General features: G+C 35.1%; 2 protein-coding genes across 3 annotated transcripts; one reads left to right on the top strand and one right to left on the bottom strand.

Moving 5' to 3' along the window:
* Nucleotides 1-373: 373 nt before the first annotated feature.
* LOC106874873 (uncharacterized) lies at nt 374-6,573 on the bottom strand. 2 transcript variants are annotated; one of them, XM_014922770.3, is made up of 4 exons: nt 6,325-6,573; nt 4,353-4,533; nt 3,104-3,225; nt 374-2,515 (listed from the first exon to the last, which is right to left on the bottom strand). In XM_014922770.3, the coding sequence occupies exons 2-4, from the start codon at nt 4,498-4,500 to the stop codon at nt 914-916; spliced, it is 1,872 nt and encodes a 623-aa protein (XP_014778256.1). In that variant the 5' UTR covers nt 4,501-4,533; nt 6,325-6,573; the 3' UTR covers nt 374-913. The 2 variants fall into 2 exon arrangements, with proteins under 2 accessions (XP_014778256.1, XP_014778257.1); XM_014922771.3 differs by having other exon boundaries at nt 5,504-6,504.
* Nucleotides 6,574-8,602: 2,029 nt separating this feature from the next.
* On the top strand, nt 8,603-9,746 carry LOC106874866 (retinol dehydrogenase 12). The gene has a single exon (XM_014922763.3). It carries the CDS (start codon nt 8,661-8,663, stop codon nt 9,612-9,614), a length of 954 nt encoding a protein of 317 aa, XP_014778249.1. The 5' UTR covers nt 8,603-8,660; the 3' UTR covers nt 9,615-9,746.
* Nucleotides 9,747-19,282: the final 9,536 nt, after the last annotated feature.

Genomic DNA, 19,282 nt, shown 5'->3' on the forward strand with positions numbered 1-19,282 from the left:
TTCCCCCGTATTTTATTTGCCGTAATTCTGGCGGAGACAAAATAAGTGCCCATAAAATTCAGATAATTGCTTTAACGATATCATTTCAATGGTATTGAATTCATATATTAGATAATGCCAAACTATAGTGCCCCAACATGACCGCAGTCCATTGACTGACGTAAACGATAAAAAATTTTTTAAAAACCTTTGTGTCTGCCTTGCTAAATAACACAATGCTTCGCTGAGAATACACACACACAATACACATGTGTGTGTCTGTTTGCATAATAATCTGCTTTAATATGGTATTCTTTATTCAAACATTTCAATATATTCAAGCATTAAAAAGAGCAGAAGGAATATTGTTTAATTTATTAAACAATTCATCTTCTTTTGATTAAAAATTTATTACATAAAAAAATGATCAATTCATTAAGTTACAATTTTTTTCCTCAATTTTATTTTTTAACATTTTACAGACAATGACAATGTCACATCATTGTCCTTCGTTATGTATTCTTATCTAAACGAACATTAGTTCTAGACCATTGTTTCTGAATCTGAGATCCTGAGCTGGAGTTCTTTAGGTTTTTTGAGAGCCCAGATGACCTCATCTTCAATAACGGGTTCCCTTGTAACTTCAAGCTGTTTTGCTGTCTGGTCAGCTCCTGTGAGAGTATCAGATGACTCGGGGTGATTTAGAGTCACTGTGAAGTATTCCACCCAGCATGTATATTCCTCCTTCTATCAGCAAGATCTACACATTCTTATCTTTTCGAATACAATATATTCTACATATCAGACAAAAAAACCATGCAAGTTAGAACTTGATCTTTTGCCTCTTGACTTGAAGGTTCTGATTCCTCAGAGGAGTAAAGAACTTCAGGTTTTTTATAGTCTACCAAGGTTTGCAGCAGTATTTGTTTTATTTTTATCTGGTTACTTTTAAAATTGCATTCTTTTTCTTTGTGGTCCTTATTTTCATTGCTGTTTTAGTATCCTGTCTTGTTCTCAGCTTTTGTTTCCCTTTCGGAAGGTCATTTTTTCTTGTTTTTATTGCTTGTTGTTTGGCTTTCAAGAGATTATATAATTTTTTCTGAGTTACCAAGGGGTCTTTCTTGGCTCGGTTATATTTCAATTTCAGTTGCCTGCTTTCTTCTTTCTTTAAATGCAGTTTTAACAGCTTCCAACAATGATACACAACATCATCACATGGAAGACTGACCTCAAAGTTTCTTCTGTATAAGATTTGTTCATCAGGACTAAGTGTTGTCTCTATTGCCTCAAGAGCTAAAAGCACTTTGGACTTCATTGGTGAATGTTGAGGTGTAATGACCTCAGAGTTACTTTGACCATTCAAAGATGAAGTTCCACTGCTTTGCAAAATTGATGTAATCACAGAGGAAGAAATAGGTTGTGGTGATAGCAACATTGATTCTTTGGAAGTGGATGCATTTTTTAATTCAAACGGATTAAAAGATAAAGCTTCCTCAAGTTCAGTCTCATTACTTTTATTAGATACATTTAAAACTGGAGAAGATGCTACCAGCTGAGAAGTTAATCCATGGTGCATATCAGATAATGAAATTGTAGAAACATCTAAATCAGTGATAGATGTTGTTGAAATGTCAGTAGCCTCATTGTCAAAATGTTGATTTAAGGGCCAGATACCAGCACATGCAAAGTTACTTACAATGGATAATTCATTTAAAGCATTTATATGAGCTTTCTTGAAAACTCTAGCAAAAGTTATTTTATCAACAGAAACACCGTTAGTTCGGATCCATTCTTCACATGCTTGCAGCCACTTGGCTTTCAATGGTCCCACATATATATTGGTCAAAGGTTGTAGAATTTGATTGCAACGTGATGGCAAACAAAAAAGAATAACATTGTTTACTTTGCACAAAGTGCTACAAGAAATATCTTTATGCGATTTATGACCATCCAACAACAATACAACATTACTCCGATTTTCAAGGGTTGGGAGAGATGGAATGAAACAATCTTTCAACCACGAGTAAAATGTGTTTTGTGTCATTCCTCCACAATCTGAATGAATAGCTTTTGTACCAGCCGGGAGATCAATCGTTATAGAAACACTGAAAGACTTAGCAGGGTACACAACAAAAGGTGAAAGGGTTCTTCCGTCAGCACATATTGCCATCAGTACAGTTATTTGTGAATAGCCTGGAGAAGTTAAATGATAGTCGTCTTTCATTAAGACATCCGTTGCAAGTTTTCCAGTCTTTGTATGCAATGGAAAGCTAATCTCATCACAGTAATAGATTTGTTCAGATTGTGTAATGTCTTCTTCCAAAAGCATTTCTTGGAAGCGTTTAAACCAGTCACGTGTACGATTTTCTTTTGTGGTCATTGTTTTATTGACCTTCGATTTGTTGATTGAACCTATATTTAGATCTTGGTGTCTTGACATAAATCCATACAACCATGACTTTCCTGGTAGATTATCCATGAACATATCAACTTTCCATTCACATTGATCCAGATATTGTTTGACACATTGCCGAATCTATTATAGAAAAAAGAAACAAATTTCACTTATTTTTTTTATTTTCAATCAAGTAAAATTAACCATTCCTAACAAATGTTATCTTTAAAAAAAATTTAATTTTCTACACAATAGTATAAGTGCAGGCATGGCTGTGCGGTTAAGCAGCTCATTTTGCAACACCACAGTTTCAGGTTCAATACCACTGTGCAACACCTTGGGTAAGTGTCTTCAACTATAGCCCCAGGTTAACCAATGCCTTGTCATTGAACCTGGTAGATAAGAATTGTGGAAGTCAATCATATACACACACATACATAACCACACGCACACACAGATAAACACATGCACACACACACATGGGGGAGTGTCTTTGTTTGTTCTCCCACCACTTGACAACTGGTGCTGGTTTGTTTATATCCCCATAGCTTAGCTAAAGACTGATAGAATAAGTATCGGACTTAAAGAAAAAAACAAGTACTCAAGTCAATTTGTTTGATTAAACCCTTCAAGGCAGTGCCCCAGCTTGGCCGCAGTCCGGTGATTGAAATAAGTAAAAGATAAAAGATAAAATATCATGAATAAATTTAAGATAAATAGGAAACATACCGCCTCCCCCGTTAACTTAAATCCATATTTTGACATATCTTTGATCCAGCACTTCAAACATTTCTCTTCTTCTTTCGTTAGTACAGGTCTTGGGCCTCTGACAGGCAAAGCTGTTCTTTTTCCTAAAGAGAATATAAATGTTGTCAGGGTAGAAATGCAAATAAGATCCAAGAATTAGATTAAATTAAATTCGTTTGGGTTATTTCATGACTAAGTGAAGGTGTGGATATGTGGTACGAAGTACAGAAATATTTCAACCAACCCAGAAGAAATCTTAAACATTTCATTATTTTGGATGCAAAATAAAGGCGTGAGTGGCTGTGTGGTAAGTAGCTTGCTTACCAACCACATGGTTCCGGGTTCATTCCCACTGCGTGGCACCTTGGGCAAGTGTCTTCTACTATAATCTCGGGCCGACCAAAGCCTTGTGAGTGGATTTGGTAGATGGAAAACTGAAAGAAGCCCGTCGTATATATGTATATATATATATATATATACACATGCGAGTAAAAATAAATACAAAAAAGGTGGGTTTTTTGTATGATTGTGTATAGAGGAATATATTATTTTGTTTAAAAGAGTTCCAACACTGTCTGTTTTTTATGTTTTATTTATATTCCTGCAGAACCAATGTGGGGTATAGAATATGGAATATACAATATATAATATAATATACAATAATATAAAATAAAATAAAATAAAAATGGATGGCACCATGAAAGAAAGTATTGAATGTAGATGAAATATTGAGTGTTCAATATAAAGGATCAAATATATAAATATAAATATATAAAGGCGACTCGAATTTCAGGGCTATTTCCCTTCGTCATGGCCGGTATGACAGACTTTAACAGACAGTCTGTTAAAGTCTGTCATACCGGCCATGACGAAGGGAAATAGCCCTGAAATTCGAGTCGCCTTTATATATTTATATTTATATTATATTTGATCCTTTATATTGAACACTCAATATTTCATCTACATTCAATACTTTCTTTCATGGTGCCATCCATTTTTATTTTATTTTATATTATATATTGTATATTATATTATATATTGTATATTCCATATTCTATACCCCACATTGGTTCTGCAGGAATATAAATAAAACATAAAAAACAGACAGCGTTGGAACTCTTTTAAACAAAGTGTGTGTGTGTGTATGTTTGTGTGTCTGTGTTTGTCCCCCCAACATCGTAAATTTTAAGAATACATCTTATATATTGACAAGAGGTGAAACATCACCTACCCGAAATTCTATCAGATAATGTTGATTTTGGTATGTTATAATGCAAAGATGCCTTTCTTAGAGTCATTCCAGCTTTAACTGCTGTTACAGCTGCTTTCATGGTCTCGTCAGTGTAGGATAACTTGTGTGTTATCCGACGTCCAGGCATATTGAAGGAGTAAAATCAGCAGACAGACCAATTCTAAGTAAAATAAATAATGAAAATAATCACATCCAGTAATAATTCAGTCTGCGGATCTTTTTTAAAACGGGGGCCACATTTTTCATTAACGAAACACTTTGAAACTTGGAACACTGGTAGAATGTGTCATATAAAACATCTTTTTCTCTTAGTCTTCTTAAAAAAAATAGAAATCCATAAATTATTCCATGTTAAAGTTGTCGTATTTCTGTAATTTCAACCAATCACTGACGTCCATTCAGCCGATATACATTAAGTGCCGACTACATAAACAAACGATTCTGAAACAATTAACCCTATCCCTAACCCTAGGGTTAGGGTTAAAGCAAACTTAAAATGAAAAAAGCAAATAAAACGAAGGTATGGAGATTAAATACGCTTTACATCGCTTAATGAGCCAAAGGAGTAAAGGTAAACAACTGAATACTTGTCAGTGATTGGTTGAAATTATCGAAATAAGACAATTTTTTACATGAAATAAATTCGAATACAAAAATATTTTTCTGTTCTATAACACAAAATAGATAAGTATACGAAGTTTGAAAGTCTTTCGGTACCAAAAACACTACGTAAAACATTAATGAAAAATGTGGCCCCCGTTTTAAAAAAGATCCCAGTCTGCAATAAGAAGCTATTTTTAAACATGCAACTGTGGGAAATGTAGATTAAAGGGATTTCACTTTGTGGGGTGGGGTGGGGTGGGGGTTAGTGTGCGTGGGTGGGGTCATAAAGTTTGTTAACACTTATTATGACAGTTTATTCAATAACTCCAACATGGCCCTTCTGCTTGCAGCCCCCGGATCCCACAAAAAAAAAAAACATATTGCCTACAGCAGACCCCAAAGTGGTGCCCCTTTAGAAGTGCCGCCGGAGGTGGACCACCCCCATCCCCCAGCTACGCTAGTGCCTTTACTAAAAGACCAACTGATTTTAAGGTGGGGATTTCGTGAAATATAAAAATGTTGCTTACCGCGAACTTCTCGCCTGTGCATTAAGGCGTTTTGGGCCGGTTTTCAGCGCCAAAATATATTTAAGTTACGAGTGGGAAATTAAAGTAAAAGACGACAGAACTATTATTTAACAATAATTGATATTGATTTTACTGTAAAAATGTTCTTTTTATTTAATTATTTATTTTGTCAAAGAAAATTGCAAACTGATAACTTAATTACACATACTTAAGTTTCGGATTAATTTTCGCAACTCCAGTAAAAGTAATTAGTTATGAATAAATCGAACTCAGACAATTTTAAGCTTTTCTCTCTATGCATAAAATAGTAAATATAAATTGAGCAATTAGAAAAAAATTTGTAAACAGTGAAATAAACCAAACATAAAATTTAATGACTTCTTTGTTCCTGCTTTTATCAAAACGTGGAACTTTCTTGCAGACTCTGATCCACAGGCCTACCTGTGGATTCAGGTGGTTCCTAGAATTGGTGTTGATTAACAAAAGAGAACTGAATCCAGTCCCACAAGCCCGTCGTTGTAAATGAAATGACACAACTTGAGGAAATAATCTCTTAATAAAGTTCTTGGTGTGTTTAATACAATGCAATTATTTTGAGTTGATTAACGATTTAATTTTGAAAAGTGAATTTAATAAACTGTGTCACAATCCCATGAAATTCCATCTCGCACAACACCTGGGGTGCACGTACTCCAAGTTGAGAACCCTTGATTTTTATACAGATCTGTCGCCACGAATAACAATCACATTAAAGAAGAATTTTGCTCATTTCCATTCTATTGCACGGCAAAAACTTTAGAATAAAAATAAGCTGAGCCTACCAGTATGCGGACATAAGATGTTTCCAAATCTGGCACTGCTACTGTTCTGTGCTAGATAGATATTTTTTGTATATTAAATAAACGAAGTAGATGCTGTCATAGAGAATATATAATCATAATAACAGCCTTAGCTGTATGACGAAAACCATAATTCTTCCGTGTCGGTAATTCGACCGGTGTGCGAACCGCGTCACCAGTTTGCGGACATCCACCTAAGAATACATTAAAACTCTTGCGATCACCTTTGCCCTGAAATAAATGAGAGCGTATAATATTATTAATTTTAATACACATGCAAGTAACCGAATAAATTTCTTGAATATGTAAGATATAATCAATAAGTATAATCATACATCTTAGTTGTTTACCATTAAAAAAATTTAGTTATTAAAAATTGCGCTGTATATATTCTGTATTAAGAATTAAATGCGTTAATCAAACTGATTTATTCATTTTAAAGAACATATAAAGTAAAATCCTTATTTATTCTCATCCCAATGAAAAGTAATAACTCATCTTATTTTGAATATCAGAAGTTTGTCGGGGCGGGGGACAGAGTGTGCCTGTTACAAGTGGAGTTCTCAAGAAATGAATAGTTCTAAATAGGGATAGTTATTAAAGGATTCCTTAATCGTTAAAGATTACAGCTGAAGTATAAGTTCATCAAAGTAGAAAAAGAAAATTTCATGGTACAAACATATTTGGACACTGGAGGAATTGGACTTGTCTGCTCCTGAGAAGGTGGAGGACTGTCGGAGTCAGAGAGCTTGGGACAACATAATTTCGAAGGCCATCTTCGATTCCCTCTTCATTCAGTCGGACCAGTTTTCAAGGTGTCGCTTACTGTCTGCTAGCGTCAAATATTCAGGTGACTGGATTGATGCCATCCCTGTGGCTAATGTTGGTGGCCTACTCAGCTTGGACGAACTTTGTGTATCCATTGCCCTCAGAGTGGGAGCTGACGTATGCACGGGTTTGATCTGTCGTTGTGGCAGGTTCCTCGACTCCACAGGCCTTCATGCATCATACGGAGTTGAACCTGATACTCAAAAGGAGCTCGGACCAGGCAAACATCCCCTTCATCTTGGAACCATATGGATTCTTCTGATGTGACAGGAAGAGACCCAACGGCCTCACCCTGTGCCCCTGGTCACATCCTTGTCTGGGATGTCACAGTTAGTGACTCCTTTGCTTCTTCTCACATCCTGGATGCTGCATTCAGGGTGAGATCACAGCTTCTGTGGTTGAGCGGAACAAAATCTTGAAATACCGCAATCTGTCGGCCAACTACATTTTCCATCCTGTGGCATTTGAGACATTTGGTGGGGTCAGACCACTAACTGCAAGATTCCTGTCTTCACTGGCAACTTGCCATGTAGAGGTAACTGGTGAGGCTCGTGAGGGCACTTGGCAGTTCCAGCGCATCAGCTTTGCCATCACCCGCGGCAACACTGCAAGCATGCTGGTGTGTCTCAATAACCATTAGAGAGGTTTCCCAGTGCCCCCAACTTTTCAACCCAAGGTGGTGAATTGTTTTTTTCTTTTTCTCTTTTTCCTTTTTCTCTTTTTTTCTTCTTTTTTCTTTTTAATTTTTTCAATTGAGTTCTCTGTTTTGTCCAGTTTTCTAGATTGATTTTTTAAAACAGTAAATAGTGTGAAGGCAATAAAAAGTATATTCTACTACTTCAGATTCCTGTAGATGAGCAAAATGGAAAAGAGGATGTAATATTCTCTGAGGGTATCAAGACTACGCACAACTTCAGGTCAAATTTGACAATCAATTCTCTCAATATTCCCGTTCCTCACTTGATCATTTTCACAGCTTCCTTTATTTAGACTCATATCTCTGATAATTACTGACCCTCTACACCCAAACACAGTAGCCAAAGCAGTTCAGATCTGGATATCACACAACCCCTAGGGCTAAATTTCTGCCTATCAACTCAACGTTCACTTTAGTTACATTGATGTGATTGTAATTATCTTTCTTCCTAAGCCAGGCCACATCCTCAACTTCAGCATCATTGCCACTGTCCTTTCTTCAATTTTCTTTGAAACTCCTTAGTGGAAATCTAGTCCTATTTGAAATTAGTTAATATGAACATGTCTAATATAGAAAACTTAACAACTGATAAATATCTTCTCTTAGTTAAGTAGGTTAACTCAACAAATGAAAATATTTTCCTGAAATGATAAGATCAGTTTTGAAACACAAGACAGCAGCTGGTAGTTCACAGTAATGATAAACTATAATTCACAGTTAAGCAGAGAAGAAAAAAAATGGAAAAGAACTGCAAAATAAGCCCCACAAAAGAATTTTTATTCTAGGTTTTTAAATGGAACCATACATACTTGCTATTTTAATTATCACAATAATTGCTTTGATTGTTATATGTTTGTGTTTACTGCGCTGCTATATAATTCGGCACAGAACATGTCTAAGTCATGCTGATCTCAGTGGTAAAATAGCAATTGTAACTGGAGCAAATATTGGCCTTGGTAAGGAAACTGCATTAGAGCTGTCACTAAGAGGAGCCAAAGTAATACTAGCTTGTCGCAATGAAATCAAAGGAAAAGAATGTGCTGCTGAAATTCGTTGTCAATCTAACCAAGAGGTGTTATTTTATAAACTTGATTTAGCATCTCTGAAGTCTGTGAAAAAATTTTCTCAGACAATAATTGAGCAAGAACCACGTATTGATATATTGGTAAATAATGCTGGAGTTTTTCGATGTCCTTATATGCTAACAGAAGATGGTTTTGAGATGCACATAGGAGTGAACTACCTGGGGCATTTCTTACTGACTAATCTTTTATTGGATCTACTTAAAAAATCTTCAGCAAGTCGTATTGTTTGTGTTGGAAGTTTCCTTTACACCAGAGGAACCATCAACTTTAAGGATTTCAATTCTGAAAGAAACTATGATCGAACACTTGCTTACTGTAACAGTAAACTTGCTATCAGCTTATTCTGTCGAGAGCTTAGCAAACATCTAAGAGATACAAGTGTAAATGTGTACTGTGTGAATCCAGGAATTGTAAGAACAAATTTACTTCAATATTCCGTTCCCGCTTTCATTCGGTACCTGCAGCCTTTATTTCCAATGTTTTTAAATGCCAAAGAGGGAGCACAATCGATTATCAATTGTGCTGTTTCAGAACAACTTGCTGAGGAAACTGGGTTGTACTATTCTGGCTGCCAACGGAAAGAATGGCATGACAAAGCTTTAAACGAAGAAGTTGTCAAAAGCCTATGGGAGTTTAGTGAAAGACTAACTGGATTGTCCTAACAGGTACGTAAAAAACAATAGTTTCTAGGTTTATTTAATTTTATTATAACTATACTTTATACATAAAATAATTTAAGAATAGCTACAAAACATGTTTCTTTCTACCAAATTCACTCACAAGACTTTGGTCGGCCCAAGGCTATAGTAGAAGACACTTGCCCAAGGTGCCACACAGTGGGACTGAACCTGGAACCATGTGGTTGGGAAGCAAGCTTCTTATCATACAGTCATGCCTAAGCCTGGTGCTTATTTTATCAGTCTCTTATGTCAAATCACTAAGTTATGGAGACACAAACACATCAACACCAGTTGTTAAGCATTAAGTGGTGGTGGGGGGGGGGCGAATATACAAACACACATCTGATTGAATCCTCTTTGCGTCAATATGTACTTCCTTGCGATAATATAGCCTTTAATCTAATTAAGATATCCTTGACCTGAAGAGTATCCAGCAGTACACACCTCGCTTGGATTTTACCATTTCTGAGGTTCCACTTGCTATGAAACATATGTAGCCCGGATTTTCCATACTCCATTCTGTAACTCTAGTATTCTTTTTCACACACTCAGCAGCCTTGGTTGCCTACCATGGAATATAAAAAAGAACTTTTTTTTTTAGCTCATCGTTCTCCAATAAGGAAAAATAATCCGCAACCTTCCATCTCTCAATAAACCACTAGTGTTCCTGAAAGTTGTTTTCTTTATATTCACTACGGATTGCTTGAAGCTAACTTTCTTCCTACACCTTGATCCCTGGTTGGGAAGCAAGCTTTTTACCACTCAGACACGCTTGTAAACAATTTCAAAATGAACTTTCAGCTTCAAAGAAAAACATTCTTCTACTTCTGTTTCATTGCTGAGTTTAATGGAGTACTACCAAACGTAAAATTATTTCTATCTAATCTGCCAAACTTCAGTAGTTTCACTTTCTGGATCATAAAACGAAACATTGCTCAATTAAAAAATAAACACTAACAACAGAAAGTTATGAAAAAACGAAAACAATAAATGCTTTGGGAAAAAACGTGTTGCATTTATTGTATATTATTGCTTACAATTTTCTTTTTTTTTTTTTTTTTTGGTAAGTTCGCTATGTTTAACACAAATTACATTTGTCAAATTTGAATGAAAACTGATGGCATGTGTGTGTGTGAGAGAGAGTCTAAAATGAATTTTCAAGATTGAAATGAGAATTAAAACTCTGCATTGAATAATTACTATTTCATCAGGAAAAAATTAAGTACATCAGGAGTAAAGAAAACAAATTTTTTTTAAGATTTCATGCCAAAGTAGACATCTGAATGAATGAATTCTTTTTATTTTCAGAATCAGACAAAAAGGTGAAGGTTAAGAAAAGAGTTGAATTTAAATGTAATAAGTGAGACAAATTGAAAATACAAATTTAAAATTAAGTTGTATATTTTCTTACATAAACCTCAGTTATTTTAAAGTCTTGTTAGACATGGTAAAAATTTAGAACAGTAGTTTCACTTTCGCCGGCGAAAGTAAAGAATACGCACACCCGGTGTTTAGGGTTTTTATTACGCCAAAAAAACGGGTGGTGTATGTATTCTTTACCTCCGCCCTTTCGCCTCTCCCCCCTAACCTGACTTTGATAAGGATGTTGATATCAAGGCCTGAATAGTTTCTCCCTGCACTTCTATCAAACAGCCCCTTGTTTGCTCCAGATTTTTTTCCATTTTATAAAACTCCATTATAAAGTAAAATAATGTGAATTAATTTGAATATTGTGTCATATTTGTAATTGTTTCTCTTGTTAATTTTTTCGAGGCATTTTAAAATTTTTTGTTGGGGTATGTTGCTTGCTTTTAATTTTTTCGATTTTACTGGAGTTTTTCAAGATGGAATAGAAATTACGACAATGATACAACTAACTTCAATGCTCCAATACTCCAAGCAGGCCGTTTGAAAAAAAATAAAAAGAGAGCGTTGGGGAAGAATTTCACGGCCTTGATAGAATATTTATAAGATGAAATTATTTTAACAACTGCAGCGTGGAAGATGTTTATAAGCATTTAAGAACACACAAAAATCCGTTAGATTCACTTCAACATTTAAATTTAATTTGTGTCAAAATGCAGCACGAAGTTTTGTCAGTGAACAGGTCGCGGTTTCAAAGAGACGAAAATATTTTGACACGTTTTTCTGTTTTCTTTATGTTTATTATTTTGTAATTTTTTTCGATTGTGTTCTCTGTTTCGTCCATTTTCTAATTTAATTTTCCCCCCCTAATCCATGCATTTGTTATAGAATCTAATTATAAGACTCTTATAAATGTTAATCATGACTGTATTGTGTGTCGAACGCCTGACACATCTCTCTGCGAAATATGTATCTGAGATCCACTTCATGTGCACAATTGCGAAAATAAAATTATAATGTTGAAGTGAATCTAACGGGTTTTTTTTTTTTTTGTGTGTGTTCTCCAATTGCTTATAAACATCTTACACGCTGCAACTGTTTTTGTTTCAGCACACGACCTTAGATCAAGTCACTTGCTGTGCAAGTACATCTCCGAAATTATTTTACTTCTACGAAAGTGAAACCGATGTAAACAAGGATCGCTGCTTTGTGTGTGTGTTATTCACACAGCATTCAATCCTCACCGCTTTAATGTAGGAAAGTGTGTGTCGACTATAAATAGTAGATTAAAGGTTTCAAAAATGTGACGTATAAAAAGCTCCCAAAAAAGGATTTCTACTAGTCTTTTTTCTTTTAATACAGTCTATAGTATTTATATAAAAATTCCTCAGCACAAACACATTATACATGCAAGATTCACACAAATAAATACATACGCACATTTCGAGAGCTGATTGTTGTGGGTCGTAATTAAACACAGCATCGAGCCTTATAAAAATAAAGAATTTTTATCAATCAATAACTATTTTCCCCATCTTTCTCGCTAATACGACTAGAAATTTTATGAACATTGATACTTTCCCATTTAAGAATAAGCGCACTACTTATGATTTATTTTTTTAATAATTATCATTATTAAATTAATCAGTGTCGTAATTAAGTACAGTAAATAGCTTGCAATACTGCTAATTAACTGACCATCATCATCTGTTTCGGGATTAAAGGTGTCTTTAGTTAATTGCTCAACCTGCTAGAAATAGCAACCAAATCTCTATCAAATTACAGTCAGATAGCCATACAAGAACGGAAAGGTCACGGTTAGAATCCTTTTTCTGCGCAAAGATTAAATTAGTCCACAAGGGAAGTATCAATATTCATAAAAAGAACAAAGTAAAACGATCAACAAACTATGTGGTACGATTGTAGGACAGGCAAAACACCATGGGAAAGACAAATGATGCCCTGAACAAATACCCACAATTAAAGCGCAAAAAAAAAAAAAAAAAAAAAAAAGAGACGAAACCCTTTTCTGTAACCCTTGGGCTATAGATTTTCGACATCCATTCAGGTTTTTTTTAAAAATATTTTTCGAGCAAAATGAAAGTAATGTAATGTGTATCCATAAAAGAAAGAACGCTATAATATTTAGTAATCTTTCACTTTCTGTAATTATACTAAAGTAAAATCAAATACTTAATAAATCACTAAGTGTTCTTATGAATATTCTTAATTATCTTAATTATAGCGTGTGTTGTTTTTTTTCAAATAACCGAAGGGATGTCCAACTTTACATTCAAAACAATTTTTGGTGGCGAGGGATTGCCCTGCACACTTGCTGTGCTATATATATATATTTATATATATTATATTATATTACCATTGACCGTTGATTATATAGTTTTGGAATGTTTTAAGTGAAAACATGTGAAGACTAGAAGATCGTCCTTCCACTGATATTGAATGATTTTTTTTTGTTATATGCCTCTAACTTTTTTTTTTTTTCATAATTCCGTAAATGGACTTGAGTGGAATTTTGGGTTTTTTTGTTTACATATTTCACGATCGTTTAATATTTAGTTGTTGATTCAAAAGGGTCTTCTTGTGCTATTTACAGGTCTTTTGAAATCTCAGAAACCGTCTCCATAACAGCTCGTGAATGCAACCACAACAATGACAACAACAATTGCCACAGTGGTGGTGAGGACACCCATCACGAAAAAGAAGAACTTCTGCATGCTAAGCATCCTCACATAAGCTGAATCATAATGGTCCACGAACACAAGTAGTACTCCCATGACAAACATTAGGCTAAAAAAACAATTCCAGCTACAAAAATGAGATATCTTCTCTGGCAAACTTTTGTCCTTGAAATCTGAGTTTTTCGATTTGTCATTCTCAGAATCTTGCGACTCTTTTTCTTTATCGGCCGTATCAAATTCATTTTGGCCCATATCTTCATTCATGTCGTAATCTGCAAAAGCATTGGGGTTGCTTTCTTCGTCGATCGAAAAAGTGTTTTCTTCTGGTTCGCTACCAAAATCTTCATAAAAATCCGAGCGGCCATACTGAGAGCCGTATCCTATGGGATTTCGTTGATGTAGATAAGGATGATACTGATCTGTCATAAAATCCATCTCGAATTGTGGCTGTAATAGTAAAGGTTTGATCAAATATCAAACAATTAGCAATACAAAAATGTTTGTGTTAGAGAAATAAACCGTGTTATTTTGATGTTTACGGTGTCTTGAAATACGTCTCTTGTTTTATATATGACCGTTTAACCCCCTACCTCTCTTACTTTCCCTGTTTCGAAATTTCATCAATAAATATTGACATATTAAAATTTTTATACCGTTTCCATTTATTAATCACACCTCAAATTATATGTAAATGTTTACATTTGCTAAATGAAACTGCTAGGAAACTATATGAAAAGCTGTTGATTTCTATTGATTTAGAATCGAGGATTATATTTCTTGCTTAGAATTTGATATGCCGAGGAAATAATTTATCGAAGCTTCCAGCAGATTAAATAAATAAGTTAAATGAAATTATTTCTTTATGTGCAACATTAGAAACTAAATATGTTTAAAACTTTCTTTCAATGCATTTTATAAATTCTGATAAATCTCCCCCCCCCCTTCCTTTTGTGTGAGGTTCTGGTCAAACCTTATCGGGTAAACTTCACAGTACGATGGCAATCATTAGTTAATCTACGATTAATATGCGATCCACAGATCTAGCGATTTAGATATATGATACCTCTGTTTAGTTAAGGACCCCGGAATGTAATAATTTATCATAGGGTGCAGTGTGAGAATCCGAGTACGTGTTCCCTAATCTATTCATGTTTACCTGCAGGTTTCAGTGAGGGTCACAATAGATGCGAACTACATAGACACCGTTGAGCCTCCACGCGGTCACGCCCTGCTATGTCAGACTATTACCAACAACAACCTGTCCACTTAGAAAGAGAAAAACCAATTTGGAGAATTTCATAGCTGTACTTTTATATTTACAATGGACAAATGAAAAGCTTTTATAACCAACAGAGATAATAACTACATATATACAACACGTATGTGTATGATACATATATAATACAAAACCACATTATAAAACAAATTCAAAACTGAAGAAAGCACAAACATGAGCGAAGAAAGAGAGAAAAAAAGAAAAGGAGGAAGAAAGGGAAAAAACATCAATTCAACACCAAGTGTCTCAGTTAGTTGCGCTCCACAAGATTCTAGGGAACCTACTGAAGCAAGCCAACACACTCACAGTATTGTTGCAGGTAATGGCAAGGCTAAGGCATTGGAACAGCCAAACACCCCTAATGACATCAGCTGATGTCTCGGTAAGGTGAGCCTCCAATGATGTCAAGAACTCCACCATTAGTGGCCCAGCCCCTCTAAACATGACAAACACCACAGGCTGGAAGAAATGTTTCACTGACAAGTCCTGATACTTAAGGATTTTGTTTCTTTCAGTTACAGAAGCAGTGACCCTCCCATTTACTGCAGCATCCAGGATGTGGGAGGGAGCAAAGGAGCCACAGACTGTGATGTCTCAGATGAGGCATCTATCTCTTACCCAGAGACAAAGGGTAAGACCATCTGATCTCTTACCATCACCTCTGGATAATCTTGCTGGCTCCAGAACTGAGGGCATGTTAACCCAAGCCAGGGCTTGCTTAATGATTAAGTTTAGCTTGATGTGACGAGTGAAATGACCAGCATTTAGGCAGCAGACAGACTGAAAACCTGTGGCATCAAGGGACCTTCCACAGCAACATCTCAGTCCTCTACAGATGTCAGCTCCCACTCTGAGTGTAGTGAAGATACAGAGCTCATCCAGACTGAGTAAATCACCAATGTTGGCAACAGGCAGGGCACCAATCCAGTCCCCTGAGAATTTCACTCTTGCAGAAAGTAGGCAACACCTTGAAAATTGATGAGATTGCCGTTTGTTAAATAATTTGAACCAAGGGATGGTGTTGAAACTGAAATAATTTCATTGTAGTGGAGTAATTTTTGCCCTGTATTAACACACAAAACTGTTAAATGTGTATTTCATTTATCTCTTTTACTAATGGGTGTCTACTGTTAAGTGTCAAAAAGTTTCTTTGCATTTCATTGTAGACTACTAAGAAGAAATAAGTGTTGAAAAATTTATCTCTGCCAGTGTTGTGGAAGGATTCCAACCACTCACAAAGTGACTAAAAGTGGACTGACTCATTGTTGTAAAATAAAGAATTGTGAGTGATTGGCAAGCAGTTCACTGTGAGCCGTTGATTGAGAGCATTAAGTCTCATGTAATAGTGATTGTATTGTGCTTCCACCTACCCTCCCCCCTGCTTCGTTAAATTATATATCTAACACTAGGACATAAAAACTAGTCATAGATCTTTTATTCCAATAGCTTCTTTCCTTGAACTGCTGCTCTCTGGAACTTACAACCATCTTTTTGTTTTCCTCTGGTCTATGATATTCTGTCCTTTAGACTTTCTGTCAGCTGATAATTTTTGAATTTGTAGGCCCCCTTCTTTTCCTTCTTTAAAGTCCCTTACGCTACAGTGGCCTCAAACTTTGTTTAGGACAAAATCATTAAAAAAAAAAACATTCTAGCAGAAAAAGAACAAGGAAAAAACAAGAAAGAGCAGGGGTGCCAGTTGAAGAGGAAGATCCACAGAACTTTGAATTAAAAGTTCTGAAGTGACACATGGTTCATGTTACTAAGCCAGGCTCACTGATGATAAAATAATATATATTACTGATAATTCATTGTAGTTACTAACAGTTTTTGTTTAGAAATGTATTTCACCAGAACTATCTTTCTTCGTTCAATCATATTCTGAAAATATATTTTCAAAACTTCATAATAGTCACAGATGTGGTTATAGGCGTAGGTGTGACTGTGTGATAAGAAGCTTGCTTCCCAATTACATAGTTCCTGATTCAGTCCCACTGTGTGGCACCTTGGGCAAGTGTCTTCTACTAAAGCCTCAGGCCAACCAAAACCTTGTGAGTGGATTTGGTGGATGGAAACTGAAAGAAGCCCTTCGTGTGTGTGTCCCCTCTACTACCACCACCATCACCACCTGACAATTGGTGTTGGTGCATTTACGTCCCCATTGCGGATGGAAACTGAAAGAAGCCCTTCGCGCATGTGTGTGTGTGTTTGTCTCCACCACCACCATCACCACCACCACCACCACCACCACCTGACAACTGGTATTGGTGTATTTACGTTCCCATTACTTAGCAATTTGACGAAAAAGAACGATAGAATAACTACCAGCCTGAAAAAAATAAAATAAGTACTAGGGTCAATTCGTTCAACTAAATATCCTTCAAGGTGGTGTTCCAGCATGGCCACACTCTTCTGACGACTGAAGCGAGTAAAAGATAAAAGATAAAACTAATATGTCTTCCTTCTTTAAGTGGTACAAATGAGTTATTTCCCCTCAAATTCCACCAATATTACCATTAGGAAAATCAGAGAAAGAGAGAAACAGAAAATAAATGACGATAGAAAAATGCGTAATAAAACATAACTGAAACAGGTGGAAATTGTTAAATCAACAGGAAAAAGGAAAAGAGGTGAAAAAATTAGCAATGTGATAAGGAGAAGGAAAATGCAAGAAGAAGGTGATATATAAGAATATATGAAAAAATGAAGGCAAAAAATAGTTAAGTGAATCATGCACATTCTAAGATATCTGCATGAATTTGATTGCAGTTTGTCAGCTTTTTGCTCAGTTAGTCAAGTATGACCCAGATACACAACTGGATCATACTATCATTGTTTGTGCAAGAAGCTTCAAGAATACGGAATTGTAATGTTAAAATAATATCAAGAAATTGATTTGCTATATCAGTATTATAAAAAAATGTAGTTTTAACAGCAACTTAATATCATTATCATATATATATATATATATATATATATATATATAGTCCAAATTTACAGAAAACAAAAGACGAAGATTGGTGATGGAACAACTCGCAGATGTATTAGTTTGACACTCAGGATGAAGGGAAACGTTTTCCAAGGGGAGACAAATCTATTTAGTTGGAGATTTGTCTCCCCTTACACACACTTCCTGTTTTGACACCACATTTCCTGCTTAACACAAACTTTTAGCTCCTTTTTTTTAAACCCAACACAATTCTCAATTCTCATGCATCCTTATTTTTCCAACCATTATATACATGAATTACCATTGAACTTCAAAAGCTCAAAGACAATATAATGTATTGGTATATTTATTTTTTTATATATTATTTTTTTTATTTATTATTTTCTTCATTTTGTACTTCTTTGTAAAAAACATTTTCATTCTCCCTCTTCTTGAAAATTTGCTATGCAATGAAAGCCGGTTAGAAATCTTTATTAAAATATGCTTCCAGTTTAGCATTCTGCCTTATTATTATTTTTCATTTTCCTATTATTTCTCCACGTGCGGTTAACACAACCCCACTATTTACTGACTTTATATATATATATATATATATATATATATATATATATATATATATATATATATATATATATATATATATATATATAAGTTGCCCCGATTTCAAAGGTTAATAAAAAATAAACACATGAAGATGCATGAAAACACTTCGCATTTCTATGAAGTTCATTAAATGCCATTTTATTTTTCTGTTTCAGGTAGTACCCACCATGGCCTGGAGTGGAGAGCTTCGTTTTTCCTTGTATCTTCATGTGTTTGTTGTTTTTTTTATTAACCTTTGAAATCAGGGCAACCTTTCTGCCGCACCCTAAATATATATGCACACGCGCGCACACTTATACACCCATACACACACACATACATTCATATACACATACATATGCCGTCGTCATCATCATTATAATGTAACATGTTTTCTAATGCTGGTATGGGCTGGACGGTTTGACAGATTCTGGCTGGATTACCTTTCTAACACTAACCCCTTTCCTGGAATGTTTTTGCGTAATACCAGCAACTAGTAAGATTTAAAATATGCGCTTTCAGTTTTCCAAGTTCAAATTATTTCTCTTTCATTTAATCGCCGATTTTCATTGGCGATTATCTTTTCCGTTTAATTCCATAGTTTCATATTACAACTTGAAGGCAGTGTGTTCTTGTGCGAAAGAAGTTATAAGTCTTCCTAAGTAATTGTATCCTACGATAAAAACACCCATACAACTAAACGAAAATAAAACGAAACTACAAGTTTTCAATTTTGCTGGCACTTTTTCCAAGTAAAATATCAGTTGTTTATTATATAAAT

The sequence above is a fragment of the Octopus bimaculoides genome, chromosome 11, assembly GCF_046866305.1.
Source record: "Octopus bimaculoides isolate indiv1 chromosome 11, ASM4686630v1, whole genome shotgun sequence".
Classification (NCBI taxonomy): Eukaryota; Metazoa; Mollusca; class Cephalopoda; order Octopoda; family Octopodidae; genus Octopus; species Octopus bimaculoides.